This window comes from Tetrao urogallus (assembly GCF_951394365.1).
Source record: "Tetrao urogallus genome assembly, chromosome: 4".
Lineage (NCBI taxonomy): Eukaryota > Metazoa > Chordata > Aves > Galliformes > Phasianidae > Tetrao > Tetrao urogallus.
Genome location: NC_136817.1, coordinates 43,344,654 through 43,364,233, shown reverse-complemented (window position 1 = coordinate 43,364,233; position 19,580 = coordinate 43,344,654). Strand labels below are relative to the sequence as shown.

The 19,580-nt window shown below is 33.5% G+C and overlaps 1 protein-coding gene across 1 annotated transcript in view; it reads left to right on the top strand.

Annotated features, from left to right (window-relative positions):
• The window catches only part of MICU3 (mitochondrial calcium uptake family member 3), a gene marked incomplete at both ends in the record, with an annotated part of 39,755 nt that extends 25,676 nt beyond the window's left edge, over window positions 1–14,079 (top strand). Inside the window, 6 exons of the mRNA XM_079534864.1 lie at window positions 1,686–1,781; window positions 5,979–6,079; window positions 7,646–7,817; window positions 9,915–10,023; window positions 10,983–11,140; window positions 14,011–14,079. Coding sequence (XP_079390990.1) covers window positions 1,686–1,781; window positions 5,979–6,079; window positions 7,646–7,817; window positions 9,915–10,023; window positions 10,983–11,140; window positions 14,011–14,079 — 705 coding nt within the window. The remainder of the gene's footprint in view (window positions 1–1,685; window positions 1,782–5,978; window positions 6,080–7,645; window positions 7,818–9,914; window positions 10,024–10,982; window positions 11,141–14,010) is intronic.
• Window positions 14,080–19,580: the final 5,501 nt, after the last annotated feature.

Below are 19,580 nucleotides of genomic sequence, written 5' to 3'. Positions count from 1 at the left end.
GTTTGCTTAGGTTGTTTCAAGTCATTTTCTGGTGCATACTGCAGTTGTTGTTAAGACTAGTTCTGCATGTGTTGCATGAGTGCTTTTACTAGCCAAATGCCAACTGAAACGATGATGATGATGATGATGATGAGATGCATGTAATGAAAGTATGCATGCCATAAAATACTAATTCTACTGGCTAAAAAGACTAAGTTCAGCAAAGACTTAAGATAAATATATTACAGAATTGTATGCGTAACAAAGGAAGGTGTTGTTCCTACCCATGGCTTAGAAGATATAAAAGGGATAAGTAAGAGTTAGAGAGAAACTGAAGCCCTAAGGGCCTAATCCTGTACACACTGAAATAAAACCAATTTTTTTATTTGAGCAATTTAGGACTGAATGTATATATTAAGCAAAGGCATTATTCCCAGTAGCTTGTCATATTTCTTTGATGATAATTCACGGAAGAGTTGAATCCAGTTGAACTGGATCGAGGAGAAAGTAAATAACAACTTCTAGAAGCAGCAGGCAAGTTAAAAAATACCTTCCAGCAAATATTTTGCAACTAAGACTTCACTTCTCAATGTATATTATTATTTCTATTTTGTAAAATTACAAATTAACTTAGTGCAGAAATATTGCTTGCCTCTGTAGTATTGAACTTTATTTAAAAAAAAAAAATGTAAATTATATAATCAGTCATATACATATTCATTTATTTATATATATATATATATATAAAATACTGCTGAGACAAATTAATATGTGACAGTCCCATATGCACTGAGCCCCACTGCATTATTAAAAGTTCTTAAATAATACCTTTACTCATGTAGATATATCACTAGTGAAAATATGGCAGGTGTATTGAAGACCTGTTACCTGAGGTATTGTTCTGAAGAACATTAAGGGAAAACGGAGAGTAGAAATCATACTATATTTCAACATCTGGAGAATTCCATATATTTATATTTCTATGTTTGTCATTGAGTGAAATACACGGACAGTAAACCTTTAACTCAGTGCTAATGGTATTTTTCATGATAATGATATGTTACACATTTCTCAGCAGTCCAGTCTAGAGCAAAATGGTTATCATTTTTTCCTTTGGAGAGACTGTCTGTTTATTTTTCATTAAAATAAGGTAATTTAGTTCATTAGATGCACACAGTGTTTTCTTGATATGTATTGTTACAATTAAAGTTGGGCTTTATTAGGTTTGATTTTTAATTTTCCTCGTTGTTATAAGGATGTCATCCTAATGATTCTGAGAAATTAATTTAGTGTATCTAGTTGAATACTGGCTTTTATATTTTGACCAATAAGGAAATAAATTTAATATCATAAGAAGGTAATACATTTTGGCAAAACAAATGTATGAGGAAAAAAACAACAGCAAAATGTGGAATTCAGATGGCTGTTTTCACATGTACTTGTAAAAATATAATTCTGATCTGTGCTTTCTCTAATTTGTTTTGTTTGAGAAGGTGGGGTCGAGATACATTTTGACACAGCTGCAGTATAAGTAAAAATCAAATCTCTGTAATAAACCAGTATTCTGTTGTACAAAGTGATGTAAAGGATGTAGAAATTTCCTTTTGTTGGAGCAAAATAATTGAGCCATGTTTCTGAGGATCAATTAGAAAAGATTTTAAAGTCTGTTACCTGTTATTTTATTGTCCTTCTTGAAACTTCTGCAGGTTCTTAAAACAGAAGGAGAGGACCTTGTCCCCAGAAGCTACTGGGATACTTTGAGACGTAGCACAAGCCAAGCTCTCTTTTCAGACCTTGCGGAGGTATAAGGCAACCTCTGTCTCTGGTCCATAAACATATTGCTATTTTATCTATTTTTCTTCTCATTGTTTTCCTATTCTATGTGTTTTGGTTTTTTTCTTCATTATACTTCTTTTTTTTTTAAACCTGAAAGTTCTCAAATGTAATGGACTTGGTTCTGTGCAGTGCAGTAACTCAAAGCTATTACTCCAAGTAAAGATAAAGTTGTCTTTTGAAAGAATTGCAAAATCAAGTCCTCTTCAGTCATTATTGTAAGGAAGCATTTTCTAACAGTAACAGTATTTCATAGGGAAAGCAGTCATTTGGGAAGCCTTTGTCATTTAGGCTTGTTCCAGTGATGAGACAACTTAATGAGAGTTGCAGTCTGTTAAGCATTTAATCTTTAGGCCCTTAATGTACTCTTTAATGTATGTTATCCAAGCTTATCCTCGCAAAAACAGTTACCACGCAGCTGTTGGATTGAAACAGAAATGTTTACAGTATAACATGACATATTTTTGTCAATCGTCTTTAATATTACAGAATCATTATGGAGGACTAGCCATATCCCTGAGCTGCCTAATTCATTTCCATAGTTCTTTGAATTCTGTTAAGATTCTTGTTTCATGACCTGTTTTGGAATAACTAAAGTGGATCTGAAGATAGATCCTTTAAACTTTCATATGCCTTGTATGGTGAAGTTGATTGCTTATCTAAATGTGGCAATGAAGGATATACAGCAATCTCTTCACTGAGTGTCATGTGTCTACTCTTAAATAGCACGCTTCATAAGCAGGATCATAATGAGAGAGAACATGGAACTGAAAGAAAAACCTTCAGGGTAAAACAGTCCTTTCCTTTGCTTCATAAGCAATGTATGTTTCACATTGAAAGCAATTAATGTTTCTCTTCAGAAAATATTTTATAATCTGAGGACTTGGATGAACCTTGTCTAAACACCGAGCTAAATTTACTCATAGCCTCTTTACACCAGTCTGTCATTTCTTAATTTCAGTAGGGCTTTTTTGTGTTCTTTGGTGTTCATCTTCTTAATTATGGTTATGTCTATAAACACGATCATAGCTCTCAGTTTTTGTTATTGTACGCTAAACAAAACAAGGTCATTGATTGTTCTCTTAAGATAGAATGTGTATTTTCCGAGTATCAAATGCACCTTCTTTGTACCCCTCTCAGCTAGAATTTGTTTGTTTCTGAAACATAAATAAATTGCCTGAATCTAGTGTTAAAGAACTCAATTTTAAGCCAATGCTTACGGTTAATAATTCATAATAATGCATTAATAATCCTCCATTAAGCTAGAATAGTTGATTTTTCTTTCCTTGCTTTTATATTGATGAGCTCCCGGACTATTAATCCAGTTATTAGTCCTTATTTAAGCCACCTAATATTAGAGTCCAGAGCACCAGAGTTCCTGTCTGTTGTGCTAAGGGAGACAGAGAGAAGAGAGAGGGACTCTCATTTCATCGGCTATTTAAGGAACTTGGGGAAACAAATTTTCTGAATTGTCTTATTCTTAATCTACAGCTGACACGAATTCAGTCCCAAGTATAAATGGCCTTATACTTGGTAATCCCTACAGGGCTTTGATTTGGAGATAATTTTTACTCTGAATGCCTCCGACTGATGTCTGTAAATTAAAATGTCATTGAGGCTTAATAAAAGCTATGTTAAACATTGGTTTAAGTTGTCTGTAAAGTGTATAAGAGGTCTTTCAGCGCACTTATAAATGATTTTATGAAGAAAAATCTTAAGTCCTTCATTTGCTCCACAGAGAATTTCTCTCTTCTCACCACAACAGTCTTTATCTTGTTTTAAGTTTGAGCCAGCTGGCTTTCATCCATGTTCTTATCTCTCCCAGGTACTCTCCCATCTCAGTGATTCTGTAGCCATCTGTACTAAGTAGCCTAAGCCTAGATGACACTGGAGTCTGTGTTGTTTCATAGCTTTTTGAGAAGGTCTTGTCTAAGTGGAAGAAGAGAGTAAATATAGTTTACTGTTGTGAGAATCAACTTACAAGGTCTTTCTAGGGGAAAAAAAAAAGTTGGTCTTCACACTGGTTTTTGCAAGGGCAGTTTACAGTATTGATTCTGCTACCTAATTTAGCAACTACACCATCATGCTGGAATATTGCACTGAATTTGGCTTGTAAATTTATTCTTAAGTTGCTGACTGAAAATGGAAGTGAGTAAGGCTGTGATAACTATTGAAAAACCAAGGACTTGCAGTAAGAAAGCTCTCATTAATTTAAAGCATAACATTCATATTTCATTCTTGGAATATGATTCTTCAAGTGGACCATCACTCATGAGCTTAAATTAAATTTAGTAGACCTTTTAATCAAAAACTTTTATTCTTATTTAAAAGACTTTAAAATATATTTGATCAAAATAGTCTCATGGTTTTTATATATGCAATATAGGCAGGTTCATGTTCACTGATGTAAAATAGAAAACTTATTATTAACCATAAATAGCTTTAAATGACTAAAGCTTTTTCATTTGCCCTTAAGAGAGAATTTATATAGTGCTACCAAGGCAAAAGGAGTAAAGACATAGTTTTCAGTTCCCTGCAGTTCTATGGAAAAGTACACAGGGTTGAGTTTCTGGGCTGAAGTTTTCAGGGTTTTTTGTTGTTCTTTTAGTGAGGCTAACCAAATGGGAATTGTTTTTAAAAAAAAAAAAAAAAAAAAAAAAAAACCACCAAAAAAAAACAAAAAAACTTACGTATTGTATTTGTTAAATGGTTCTTTACATATTGGTGAATGCAGGCTAAGTCTTAGGGTTTGAAATGTTTTTTGCAAGATGAAAGGCTGTAATTTAACATTTGATATCTTTTAAGTGTACTTGAGGGAAATTGTTTGAATGTACTTAGAGATTTAATTGCTTAAAAGACATAAGAAATCAGGGTATCTGTGTTTCAGTGTATTGTGCCCTGTAGTATAGGATTACAATATTAAAAGACAAATAGTGATAAGTTTTCTGAATTAATTTGCTCACTGTTTTAATTGAAGAACTTGAAATCTCTCTTTGTATATATCCTATGTCATCTTGTTTCTCCCTGGAGAAGAATGTGAGAATAAGGAGGAAGCTGAAGTAATTGAAATACAATCTTGAGAATCCTGAACTGGTGATAGTATAGTATAGGAAAGTTTTCCTCTTACTTCTTTAGCTCTTGGATCTTAAAAGGAAAGTGTGTTGTTAGTGCCTTATATTTTTTCTTATTGTCCATAATTACATAATTTTAATGGTAGAATGGCTTGTTTAAGACCCTTATTTTACTGACTGATTTTTTTAGCTATTCAATATCTGAAGAGTCTTTGTAAAAGAGGTAAGATCAATGCACATACATAGATGCTGTAGGGATATTTATATAGTAAAAAAGTTAAATGCACACATGTAATAGTCATGTGGTTACAGATGCACAAAATTTGTTTTTTCCACTCTTAAGTCTGCGTGTTCAAAATTGATAGTTATTTATTAAGGCAAAGGTATTGCTACGCATTAAAAAATAAAAAGTAATTGATGTCTGATGCAGAGACAACATATTTTTAGGAATATTTTTAAGAGAATGAATAAAAAAAAATTACTCCATGGATTTATTTATTTATTTTTATATTTATTTTGCTTTTAATATATTTGACAGTAAGATTTGAACAGTAGTCATCTGCTGTTTATGATAATGAATCAAAGTACACCTTATTGAGTATTCATGGAATATATAGTTTGTATAGAATAACATAGAATATAAGAAAATATAAGATAACATGAAGTAAGTTTTTTAATATCTTCATATTTGTCCAGTAGAAAGAAGGGGAGATTTTGTACAAAGGGAGGGAGTTATTCTTGTGATTTACCTCAACTGATTAGATCAGTTTTTTCCTCAAGGGTTTATGGGGTTTTTTTATGCGTTTTTTTTTTTATTCATTGCAGCATCCATAATACTAGGTTGTTGTGCTGAAGTGTTTTCTACTGAATGCAATTAACAACTCAATGCTATTTTGTGTGGAAAAATGCTATTTTGTATGATTAAATTAATTTAACAAATTTTAATACCAAAATCTTTTTGAACACTATGAACATGAAACACAAAATCTTTTTATAGAAAGATCTATTGTGTTGATAGACATTCTCAAATTATCATTCTGTAAGTAATCCAGTCATGTTCTTTTATACATTTTTTCTTTAATTTTAATATTTAAGCGTACTGATGATATTGCAAGTTCACTGTCAGATACAACACTGCTTGTACACTTTTTTGGCAAGAAAGGAAAAGCTGAACTGAACTTCGAAGATTTTTATAGGTAAGTCTCAATTTTATGAATTACTTTTAAAGAAATGCATGCTTGTTCTAATTAATGTGTATTATATTACCATACACATAATTTATGCATTTGTGTATGTAATGTATATAGGATATAAATTTTATTTTTCCTTTGTGCTGCACATAGAGTAATATAATAAAAGCAACAATGAGACAGAGGTGTGGTCTGTTGTTTGGTGGTCCTGTGTTGAGCCATGAGCTGGACTCGGTGATCCCTGTGGGTTCTTTCCAACATGGAATATTCAATGATTATGTGATTGTATAGTAAAAAGCCCTGCATCAGTGCTGCTTCCTATGTACCAATATCTGTTGTCTTTATAGTTTATTTTATCTGTGTGTTTTAATTAATCAGATGTTTGGGAATATTTTCCCTTAATATCATGTACGTTACAAAGAATATATTGTTTTTCATACAATAGAAAAAATTATGGATTGTCAAGGGAAATCACGATGTGGTAAGTTCAAAACAAAAAAACAGAAAATAGTGTTTTTTTTCATGAAATCTAGTTACAGTGCCCAGAATATACTATGAATGCCATGGAGGTCAAAACCTACTAGTCATATTCACAAAAGAAGATCCATCAAGTTCTATTCAAAACTACTTTTCCAGCTGAGAAAAATCTCTGAACTGGAGGCTCAGGGAAATACTGTGCTTTCCTTACACTTTTTCGTAGGCATCTTTTTGATTTGAGATGATTTTATTTCTTAAAAGTCAAGTCATATATTAGGAAGTAGCATTACAGTGTTGAGAAGGCATGTACTTTGGGGACCTGTAAGAGAGAAGTGGTATGGGTTGTGGTTGACAGTCAGTGGATTTCAGCTCCAGGACAGTACTGTGACCAGAGAACTACTTTTGTCATTGGTAGTATAGCTAGGACATAAAGCAGGATCAGGGAAGTTATATTTCCTTTTATATATTATAAGTTGTAACCAGCTGTTTTGTTCATTAGCCAGATTTGGTGTCCAGAATTTACCAAATGTGTTGTTAAATTAAAAAGAGTTCATAGAAATGTCATAAGATAAGTGTTGAAAAAAGAATAGGTGATATTGAAAGGCTGGAAGAGCTGGCTCATCCTACTTAGGTTGTTACAGAGAGAAAAGTGAGATTAATCTCAATCTAAGTTAAATAAATGGGGAATAGATTTGGAGAAATTATCAATCCAATGATATTTTCTGTCTACCACATAAAAATTAAAAATTCCAATATAAAATTAAAATTATAAATTAAAATATTAAAAATTTTCAGTGCCCCACTGAAAACAATTAAGCAAACACAAGCTGGAAATTACATAATCCTTAAATTTGTAATTTATTTTAATCCTTGCTAAAACTCTGCATCTTTGAAGGTTGTTGCATTGATTTGAAATTACATCAATGTGGGAATGGATGGAATTAACAAATGTACAGTCAGTGCTTCAAAAAGGGAAATAATTTGTATCATACAGTTTGGCTTTGTGTTTTACAAGTCTTTTAATGGACGTGCTTATACAAGAATTGTAAAAATATAGAATATTATTGATTTTCCATATTCATGTTTATGCTTCAGATTTATGGATAACCTACAAACTGAGGTTCTAGAAATAGAATTTCTTTCCTATTCTAATGGGATGAACACTATCAGTGAGGAAGACTTTGCACATATTCTTTTGAGATATACCAATGTAGAAAATACATCAAGTTACTTGGAAAACATGCGCTGCAGGATTCCTGAAGAAAAGGTAAGTGTTTAACTAGGTGACCTGGTTCAGCTGAGACAGAGTTGATTTTCTTCATAGCATCTGATGTGATGTTATGTTTTGGCTTTACAAGAAAAATAGAGTTGATAACACACCCAAGTTTTAGTTGTTGCTGAGCAATGCTGTGGAGAGCTGAGGATGTTTCAGTTTTTCAGTTTCTCTTGCTGTCCTGCCAGCAAGGGAGCTGACTGAGTGCAAGGAGCTGGGAGGGGACAGAACCAGGGACAGCTGGCATAAACTGGCCAAAGAGATATTCCATACCATATGACACTACGTGGAGAAAAAAAAAAAAAATGCCTAAAATGGAGGGGTGTTGGCTGGGGAGGCTGCTGCTGCCTGGAGACACGCTAGGCATTGGTTGGCAGGAGGTGAGCAGTTTTTATGCCTCTCATTTTGTCTGTTTGTATGCATACATATATGTATATGTGTATATGCATGTATACATACATATATATATGTGTATATACTCCCAAACTGAGAGAGGGGGAGTGAGTGAAAGGTGGTGTGGTGTTTAGCTGCTTGCTGGGTTAAACCACTCTAGGATAGTAGTGGGCCACAGCATTTAGTCCCAGTGTTCTCAGGATGGAAACATAACCTTGCTGGACTGAAATTCTGAGATTCTGTCACTGATTTCTATAGCATCAGGAATTTATTCTATTCCTAATCGGTGCATTTTACATTTCTCAAGTTAATTGCTGACTAAAAAGTAGAATAGTAAATGACATAAATAATATAGTTCGTTATGTGATTTAGTAATATTTTTAAGCTTTATATTACATTCAAGTTCAGTTTAAATGACAAAAAAAATAAGATTCAAACAACAACAACAACAAAAATTTCTAGCAATGAGGTATTTGAAAAATCCTCTTTCCCTTACTTCTCTTTTATATTGCCACCTGAGTAACATCTCTTCAGAAATAACATTGACACACTTTATCTGGCTGTATATAGTCTTAACGGTGGATCACTTGTATATAGTTAATGATGGCTGTGTGGTTCTTATTAATGATTGGGGAATAGAAATAAATGGAAGAAATGTCACTTGGCATGCATGTAGTCGTGTTAAAATGTTCAGTTGGCATGCTGCCTGCTCACAGTATGTTTTCTTCCTTTTACTAACTGGATGCCAAGCATCTAGTGATTCATTTTGGCACCTGAAATTAGCACAAATACCAGCTACTAAAGAAATTCCATGAATTTTAACATAATTTGTACATTGATATAATGGTTTTCTCTAGTAAAATATGATCTGTCCAAATAATAAAAAATAAATAAACCACATCCTTTTTTATGTATAAAGGATGGGGAAGGATGAGATTAATACCATTCTAGCATTAATTCAGTCCTGGCTTAATCCAAAGTCTCTAAGATTCTTTCAGTATTGATGTAGCAGTAAATTATCATGTCTTTGGATTAGTAGCTAGGACAAAAGAAAAGAAGAGCAAATACCACAAGGAAAGGGAAAAAAAATGCTATTTAAAAACTTTGCATTTTATAGAAGAAATTCTGAATTCTGGTCAAAATGGAAAAGATTTTTTTTAATTAGAGAGGCCCTGCAATATAAGACTTAAAAGCATCAACTGAAGAGATCTACGTGGCTAAATCTGGATGTGTAAAACCTTCTCCTTAGAATATAGTGCTTACATTAGGTCATGTTTATTAATTCCACATCCTTTTGTGAGTGCACATACACATAAATAACAGTGGTTTGTAGTGGTTCTCATTAGTAGGCTTTGCAATATTTGTACAAACCTAGACTCATTCTCAGTGTTAATTGGCATATCTTAATAATCCTTTTGGAATTTTTGAGATAGACTTAAGTAGGAGGGAAATATTTCTGGCTGTATTTTCAATAAGAATTTGCTATACATTGTAGTGGAAAATAGGAAAGACATCTTTCATTCTTTACAAGATCCAAATTCTGTACTTCACTGACTCCAGTACGAACATGTTTATTTCAATGACTGTAGTATCTGTTCTGAAATGAAGTAGATTTATGTAGAAGCAAGGTTTGTTTATTCCCTTGTTGTCGCTACTGATACTTTTAATCATGCTAATACGCATTCTTTTCTTCATTAGGGTATCACCTTTGATGAATTTAGATCATTTTTCCAGTTCTTAAACAACCTAGAAGACTTTACAATTGCAATGCAAATGTATAATTTTGCAAGTCGTTCCATAGGTCAAGGTAAGTGTTATAAAAAGTCAGATAATTTTAAACATTTTTTTTTTTTTTTTTTTTTTTTTTACAAAAATACAGAGCCGTTGACTAAAATAGAGAGGAAGATGTCTTTTCATTCCTAGTTTGTCCTTTTAGCATCTCAGGTAAAATTCTGAAAAGAGCTTAGAGAGAAGTCTCAGTCTTAAGAGATACAGTAAAGCCTTATAAAATCATATGAGTGCTGGAAAAGCTGAATACAGGACAGTTTGACATCAAATCAGTACAAGAGTTAAGAGGCAATCGATGACACTAGTAAGAGATCAGCTTAAAGTAAGTGAGAGCATCTTTACATAGTGGGTCTCAGAAACTTACTGCTGAAAAGTTTGTGGAAGGAAACAGATTCAGAAGGTTCAAAGAGGGACAGAATTTTTCACAAATCAGTAAGTGGGAATTGAAAGGTGTGTGCTAACTAAAATCCTTAATGCATGGGGGAGTGCAAATTGATGTGGTCAAGCTTGTGTACTCACCCCAAGTAGCATTTCATTGAAGTCTGACACATCAGCATCAGTGTAGTCCTACCTCATGTGGCTTTACTAATGGAATATATGGTTTTCTATGTTTTATTTCCTAAGTTCTATTTCTTTTGTTCTATCAGTTAAGTAAATGCCATCAGCATAAATGTAAAGTAAGTTTAATTATAATATGATTTTCTGGTTTTATTATTACATATTGCATATACATTATTATATAATTACACTATTACTTAGTGTAGTACATCTACTGTTATCTTCCATACAAAATATTTGATATTGCATGTATTTTATTATAGCTGAGAATTATTTGTCTTAGATTCATGAAATTCAATTCTGTTTTTCAAATTTCATTATTTTAATGCATAAGTGTGAAAACTTAGTTTAAAAGATTGCTTGGATTTCAAAGTTTAAATTTCTGTGTTTATTTTTTCTTCTGATGTTTTCTTTATGTAGATGAATTCAAGCGTGCTGTTTATGTAGCCACAGGTGTAAAGCTTTCACCACATTTGGTGAACACGGTATTCAAGATTTTTGATGTCGACAGAGATGACCAATTGAGTTACAAAGAATTTATTGGCATTATGAAAGATAGACTTAATCGAGGGTTTAGGGTAAGGATTTTAAGTTTTAAGTTTATATTAATTGATTTTACCGCTTACTACTTCTTACTTTGACCTGTGGCATGGATATGTTGCAAATCAATGGTTCATATGTTTAAACATTTTATAGAAATCCTAAAGCAGTCTGTAAGATAAAAACCTTCTGGCATTCTTGGTTATTTTTTTAATCAAAAAGTAATACAAACAACACAGAACATAGTACACTAATCAAACAGATGATCAATTCACTGCATACTGTATTCTGTCATTTCTTCTGTATTGTGCAGCTCATAGATTGGCATTAAGAGCTCTGACAAGGATAGTAATAACAGCTGGGTTATTTTCAGGGAATAGACAATTTGTCTTCTAAATTGGTTCTGCTGAAAAACACTATATTCTGGTTCAAAGTTGCTTTGATAACTTAACCCTGTATCTATCATTTTAAGTTACAAGAAGTTCAAAGGCAGAAAATTACTTGCAGAAAATGTTCATAAGGAACCACTTGTAAATCACGTGTATAACTTTTTCCTCTAGGTGAATGTATAGGCCTTGCTGCCATCTTCAGGTTCAGTGTAAGAAATTGTATAGAATCAGAGGGGAAAAAAAAAAGTATGAGCAATAAAAGTCACAGTTCTTTGTCCATATAACAGCTGTTAACACTTTTAATCAAATGCAAAGTGCTGTTCTTACCTACAGCTTAGCCCACTAGCTAGACATAAATTTTGGACTTTGATTTTTCCAAAATATATATATGATGATATCTATAATTCACATTTCAGTATATTACTTCTGTAATGAAATTTTAGTCACACAAAATTAGCTTTCTACATGTAATTTTAAAATTTTCCGTGTTGTTGAGTCTATTTAGATTACTACTTTTTTTTTTTAATGTTATTATCTAATTTAAAAGTGTGGGTAACAACCACTGCACTTGTGATGATCTTATTTGCTTGTTGGTCCTCAAATCCTTTTATTATTGTGTGGGAATGATAATTGTTTCATAACTGTTTCAAGATGTTCAGCTATATGTTTTAATTGTTTCTCAATTGTGCCACTGTATGTTAATTTAACCAGGACACAGTCTGCTTACTAAGCAATTCTTGTAAATGTTTTACATGTTTTTTACTCCACAAAATGCATGAAAGAGATCACATATAGTCCCTGAGAATCTATGTCATCCAATGCTATTTAAACTTATGCATGTATATTACTTTTGCCTTGGCCTCTTTAAAATATTCTAGAGAACTCCATAAAAAGCTGTGGAGAATTCACAAGGATGTGTGGATGAGTAGCACTTTCCTTCATAAATCATGCCTAGTTTTATTTAGATACTAGATATCTCCTGGATTGCAGAGAAGGAGATACGATTTAGTCCTATTGTTCAGTGACCAGAAATAGCATATTCAATCTTGTTTTTGCTAAACATACTGACATTCAGGCTTGTTTGATTATTCAGAGATCATTCTTTAGTATTCCAAGACAGTTACAGTACTGAACTTACCAATTGTCATTTCAAGTGAGATTTTCTCACACATAGCTGATTTTTTTTTTTTTATTTTTATTTTTTGTAATGGCCTGTGAAATAAAACTGTAAAAATCCTCCTTTTTATTTTAAGAACACCTTTCTCCTCCCATCTGGTTTTAGAATGAGGACTAGAGAATACACAATAACTTTTTGCCCAGAACTAATTGGTGGAAAGTGTCATTAATTGCATTCTATTATTCATACATGAAAAATTTTAGAATATTTAGTGTGGCTACAGTAAGCAAAAGTTTACTTTTTAGCTCCTGCATCGTGGTGGGCTCGGACACTGTCTTGTGCTAAATCAAAACTAACATATCACTAACAAATCTTTGTTAATAACTATGTTTTGAATCTGTATAAAGATTTGGCCAGTTATGTTTTACAGATGAAAGAACATTATTTCCATTTGTGCAGTAGTTTTTAGTAACATGGAAATTTTTGCCTTGGCAGAATTTTAACCTTTTTATGAAGTTTAAATGCCTGATTTTAATATTAAATAACTTACAGTTATTGTCTGCTCAGATCAGTGTAGTTCCTGGGTACCATTGTACAAAAAATCCAAAACTAACAGATGATAACAGATCTGTAATTTGAAGTAATTCAACTTTTTAAATGGTTGTTTTATTAAAATGTTTGCCCGGAAGAACCTTGAGGTAATTACAGATTTAACTAAGAAGAACATGTGTTATAGAAAAGGACATTTTGTAATGATATACTAAGGAAAAGATACTAAGGAAAAGTAAAGTATTACACAGGTGTGGTGAAACTGGGATTCTAAAAGATCTGCATCATATTTGTCCTATTTAAAAGCATAGCCATAAATTTAGAAGAGAATCAGGTACTGCCCCTTACAAGAACATGATAAATATTCATTTTGACATATACCTGTGATTTGAAGTATGTTTTGAGAAAATAAATGTCTTCAGGAGTTTATTTGGAGAAAGTTCTCTATTGGAAACACAGTATCGTAACCTGAAACTTTGTTTGGTTTTGAAAAAAACTAGTGTACTAAGCTGCCATCAAGTGGTCAGTCAGAGTATTGCCATAAACTTACAAAAATATTCAGAAATGATTTGCTGATTGATTTAACTTTTTTTACTTTTTTTTTTTTTTTAGTTTAAACATATGTAAACAGACTCCCTTTCCATTACAAATTTCCTTTTTCTTACCTGAAAGATTCGGACCATAATGACTAAGCAATGACCATTTTACCCAGAACCTACTATACTGTATCTTCTAGATATTTGTCATTTAAAGCCATTTTTTGTATTTTCATGATACTGTTGTCTTATGCTTACCTCTGGCTGCCTTCACGTGTTGTCTGCACCTGCGCACTTCTCCATCTTCTGCTCCACAGGGCTACAAACCTATACAGAGGTATACTACTTTCAAATCCTGCGTGAGGAAGGAACTCTATAGCAGATAAATTACGGTATGTGTTAGCTGCCCAGTCTGAGTGTGCTGGCATGCTTGCAGGAATGGCTGAATGTTAAACTGTTGCTGCTTCGTTTCCCATTTCAGAATTCAAGAATAGGTTATCTTATTGTAAGCAATGTAGCAGCTCAAGATGTTGTGTTGTGTTTTTGACTGAAGTGTTAGGATTTTATTCTGGAATTGACAATAATTCATGCTGTCAGTGTTTTGTGAGCCAAGTGCAATTTTGTGCTATGTTTAGGATAGGGAAAAGTATTCTTATGTAGTTTTCGTTGTTGTTTTTCTGTCTGTCCTGTGATCATCTTTTCAGTAATTTATCAACTACTTCTAGCTAATAAATATTCACCAGTGAAGATTGGAAAAACAGATTTTTCTCCTTGAGAGACTGTTAGTAGTTGGATTCTATTTTGATGTATGCAGAGGCTTCCAAAAGCAGTAATGTTTTTGCACAATTTTTTCTATACCAGCTGTTTTAAAAACAGGCACTGTGACCACACATGACCATCTTGGCTGTTTCTATATATCTGCCATGTGAATATTCAGATTAAAATGTATTGTGAAGTGTAAAAATTACAGTATGGATATTTTAGGGTCACATTTTGAAACTACCAGTCACGCTATGGATGCAGCAGAAACGTGTCAGTAGACACTTGGATATTGAACTCACTTACATAAAGCCAGAGTTGGCTACTTTGCAGTTTACAGTTTTTTTGGTGCCAGCACTTCTTCCCCCATAGGGTTTGCAGCAGTTTCTGTGAAAGACTGTTGAAAGCTAATGTAGGTCCCATGTTTGTCAATGGGAAAGGACAAAGTGAGTGGACCAGAGCAGCCAGTGCATCTCGTGCTTTTGGCCCAGATAGTTTTGACTGCAGGTTCCCCAGATGTTTTAAATTTTGAGTTTAAGCTCAGATTCTGAGTATTAGGCTCAGACTTCTTGTCTAATAACCATCTTTAAATCCCTCTAGTTTAAGTCTTTCTTCTCTAACTTTGAAACAGCATGGCAGAAAAGCAGGCAGTCTAGCTATACTCAGCTGGATTTTCTTGGATCCTATTTATATGTAAAGTGATGGCTTTAAGGATGAGAGGTGTTTTTCTTTTGTCAATCTCTGTGTAAGGTAGGTAAGAGGGAGACCATGTATTTAAACTATTGTCCCATTTCCGTGGTATAGCATGCCATGTATCCCACCCAGCCATCTTTGGAAGTCTTCATACCATTTTTTCTAGAAATTCCCATATATTTTGAACAGGGTGGTGTTTTGAAAAGCAGCAGTAAGGATAGCCTGGGTTATATCATGACTATGTGCCTGATTTGTCTTCATAGAACAAGACAAGAATTCCACTTCATCTGCATACATTATACTGCTACCTAGAAAAATAACAATAAAAAAAAGTATTAGTATTTCTTTATTTTCATTACCTAATAATATGTGATCAGTATAACGTAAATATTGAGGCATTGTACTAATACACAAGGAATAAAAAAGAAAATCTGATCTTAACAAACAGAACATCTCGTTTCTCAGTTTGATTAATGGATGACCAATGAAGTAGTTAAAACAACATTTTAGTAATCCTACTTAACAATCACATAAGAGGAAATCAATGGCTTCAGATAAATTTTTGAAATAAACTTTTGACTCTTACAGAATTTCCTTTCTTCCTTTCCCATATCTTTAAAACTCATAGCATTATCGAGGTTGGAAAAGATCTTCAAGATAACAAAGTCCCTCTGAGTTCCCACTAATTCTGCCATTTGTTAGGTTGGGATTTTTTTTACATTGCCAGGTACAGTCTGCATTGTAGTTATATATTATATATTGTTTAAACTGGAACCTTTTAAAGATAATGAACAGCTCTGGCAGGAAATTGTCAAAATATTTGTATGGCCATGATGCTTTCCTAATAATTTCAGTGAATAATATGTGAGTGACTGGAGCAAAATGCAGTGACATGAAAAAATCCAATGCCTAATCATCAAGCATAATAAAATCAGCTTTGGTGTCAAAAAGAGAGATTGTGATAAAAGCATAAAGTTCAAATGCCTGAACACCTTGAGAAAGACCTGAATTTAGGCAATAAATTAATTCATTTGCCTGTTGAGATGCAATAAATTGGATAAATATTTAAATAAATCTATACAAACATGCACACACATACAGATTTACAGTGGGAGATTTTGTCACTCTGCATAATACATAGTTATTGTCAAGGAAAATTTTTTAAATTGAATAATGTTAGTCTACAGTATGTGCTGGGAGACAGCACAGAGAAGCCAAATTAATTGAGTGCTCTAGCATGCTTACAGGCAGCCTTGCAGGCAGTAGTATGGAAGTGGCTTATTAACCTGCTCCTCTTTGCGCCTGTAGCTTTCTTGGGTGCAGTAACAAGAATGCTTCTGGTATCTATCTGGTATCTATCAAATAGCTGTTCCTTGCGCAGTGAAGAATGCAGTATAAGCCTCATATGTATAAAACTCCTTCTTCCCTGCAGACATGTTTGTCAGCTACTGCTCGTCACTTGAGCAACTGCTCCTTGTCTCTTGTGATGAATTACATTAACATATCCTGTTAGCTATTCTGAGTTGTTTAAAATGGTACATAGTTCATAATATTTTTTTCAAATTTGTTGCTAATATTTCTTAAAGTTTGTAGCAAATGTTGGTTAATGGAAATGGAAACTTGAGGCTAAAGCATGAGAAGAGATATACTTTCTGTGGTAAACTTAGAACTGATGAAAGAGATTAAGATAGTTGGCATACTTATCACTGATTACACTATAGTTTGAATTGGCACACTGAAATGGTGTAAAACAGTACATTGCACTCAGTGTTATCTCCACATTGCACTAATGCTGTTTACTTCAAAGTGTATAGAATGCTATATCCTTATAATAAATAATTAAAATCTGTCCTTGGGGATCAACTACACAAGCTCGGTGTGATCCAAGCAGCTGACAGTATTCTTGCAAAGCTAGTTTTTCTACATTGATCTTGCTACAGGGCACAGAACTTGTCTTGAGATCAGCAGTTACTCTCCTATAGGGAGAACGTAGAAATCACATTAGCAGGGAACTGTCAAACAGAATTGAGAACTCTGCTTTGAGAGTTTTAAGAAAAGGCTGTCCAAGAGAAAAAGATTATCAAGCACCTCTCCTACCAGGGATAGGCTGAAAGAAGAGTTGAGGATCTTCGGACTAGAGAAGAGAAGGGTCCAAGAGGACCTCATAGCAGCCTTCTAGTACCTGAAGGAGGTCTGCAGAAAAGCTGAGGAGGGACTTTTTATAAGGACATGTAGCAATAGGATTAATTTAAACTGAAAGAGGAAAGGTTTAGACCAAATATTAGGAAGAAGTTCATTGCTGTAAGGATGGTGAGATGCTGGAACAGGTTGCCCAGCAAGGTTGTAGACGGCCCCTCCGTGAAGGCATTCAAGGCTAGGCTGGATGGAGCATACTGATCTAGTGGGAGGTGTCCCTGCTTGTAGCAGGGGGGTTGGAACTAGATGATCTTAAAGATCCCTTCCAACCCAAACCATTCTATGATTCTATGAAGACATTTTTAACAGAGCCCTTTCAGAGGTAATTTCTAAAGCAGGATGTAAGAAGCCAACTTCAGTAGGAATTCCAGTCCATTTAAAAGTGCTATTTGCTAAACTATTTATGTGTTCAGTAACTGTAATAGAGATCTAACATGTAATTCCAATTTTGCTGACTTTTACATTACTAAAGATAAGTATTCTGTCATAATTGTAAAGAAATTGAGTTGTATATCCCAACACGTTCTTGAATATTTTAAGATTTTTGCATTACAAGAACTGTTTGCTAGATAGTCTTAATTCTGTTGACTTTCTAAATCTTCAATAAGTTTTTTTTTTATGCAGTAATAATAGTTAAAAACAAAAGGCTAGGAAGGGGACTGCTGGGGAAGAAAATCTCATTTTGAGAAAGATGTGGAAGACTTTAGCATGAATTTAGAACCTCATTTGAATTTCAACAGTAAACTGCTATCTTCTGTCTTCTGCTTTGTCTTGTGGTTAGTGATGTGAAATTTTTTCATTTTCACACTTCTCTGACATGTTGGTTGAATACATCTATCAGAAAAAAGAAGTGACAGCCTCTTTGGTTTCTTTTAAACTTAATTAATCTCTGAAATAGTTGAAGAGAAAAATGTATGATGGTCACACCTTACTCATCTTACAAATATTCTGGAAGTTACAGAACTCAGACTTTTGATGCTAAAAGTGACTAGTTCCTTAAGAACATAACTGGATACAGTGGTAGGAAAATGTTCCAGTGAAATGTGATAATATCAGAGAGTGTGAGCAATGTGTTACTTCTGTAGGTTTAGTACACTGAGAGTAGATACAATGATGTCGCATACCTTTAGAAGTAAGTGAACAGTTCATGTGGTTCAGCGTTTCTTTTACTGATTTTCACAAGTATTCCTCTGAACTTGTTTGTTAAAATGAAAAGGAAATGCGTATCTTAGAGCAGTGATTAATCAACGGAATGTGTTTTTGTTGAATAACACAATGCGTTTTGCAAGTCCTGCATTTTTAATAAAATTGATCATAAATCTCAACTGAATTACATTCTTGTAAGTATTGTTTCTAATATTTCATTTGAAGTCTGTTATATAGTGTGATTAGATTGCTTTCTGAATATTTACAACTTCTGCATAATATTCTATGTTTTTAATTGTACAGGATGAGTAATAAGAATATATGGAACGTAGGCTTCATTCTGTAATAGCTACTTTTAATATGCTGTGTTGGCACAGTATTTTAAGCAACCTCACACTGCTTAGCCAAAACTAGCTATTAGACAATCTCTCACCTTGACGCTTTAACAATTTGCCTCCAGATACTGATGGATTACAATATAAAATTATTTGTAAATGCTTCTAATTTATCTACAATAATAGGGCTGCTTTGGAGTGATGTACATAATTTCTATTCCTTCCTTATCCTGTTTCTTGTTCTAATATTTAATCCTGCTCCATCTTTATGTATGTGCTATCAAAAAGTGTGGCATAATGGGAGAAATAAGGAGATCTGGTGATTCTTGCAGACAGCATACAGCCTAGTGAGACTCCCAGGCCAGGTGTGAGCCATTATTTCTCTCTATTCAGTGTTCACTTATCCATAGAATCACAGAATGACCTTAAAGCTTAGCTAGTGTCGAGCCCTCTGCCATGGGCAAAGATGCCTTCCAGTAGATCAGATTGCCACAGGCCCCATCTTGGCCTTGAACACCTGTAGGGATGAGGCATCTGTTACCACAGCACTTCTTAATGTTACTGTGTTCCAGTGCAGTTTAGGATTTAAGGTGACCTAGTGCAAAGAAGCATTCATATAATCTACCTAGATTTTATTTGGCTTTTTATGATGCCTCAGTTTCATAAACATCAGTAATTTTCTATTTTCTTTATTTTGTGCTAGAGGCGAACTTCTTACTGCAATGTCAACACAGAGAAGGAGGAAACAAAACTATAGA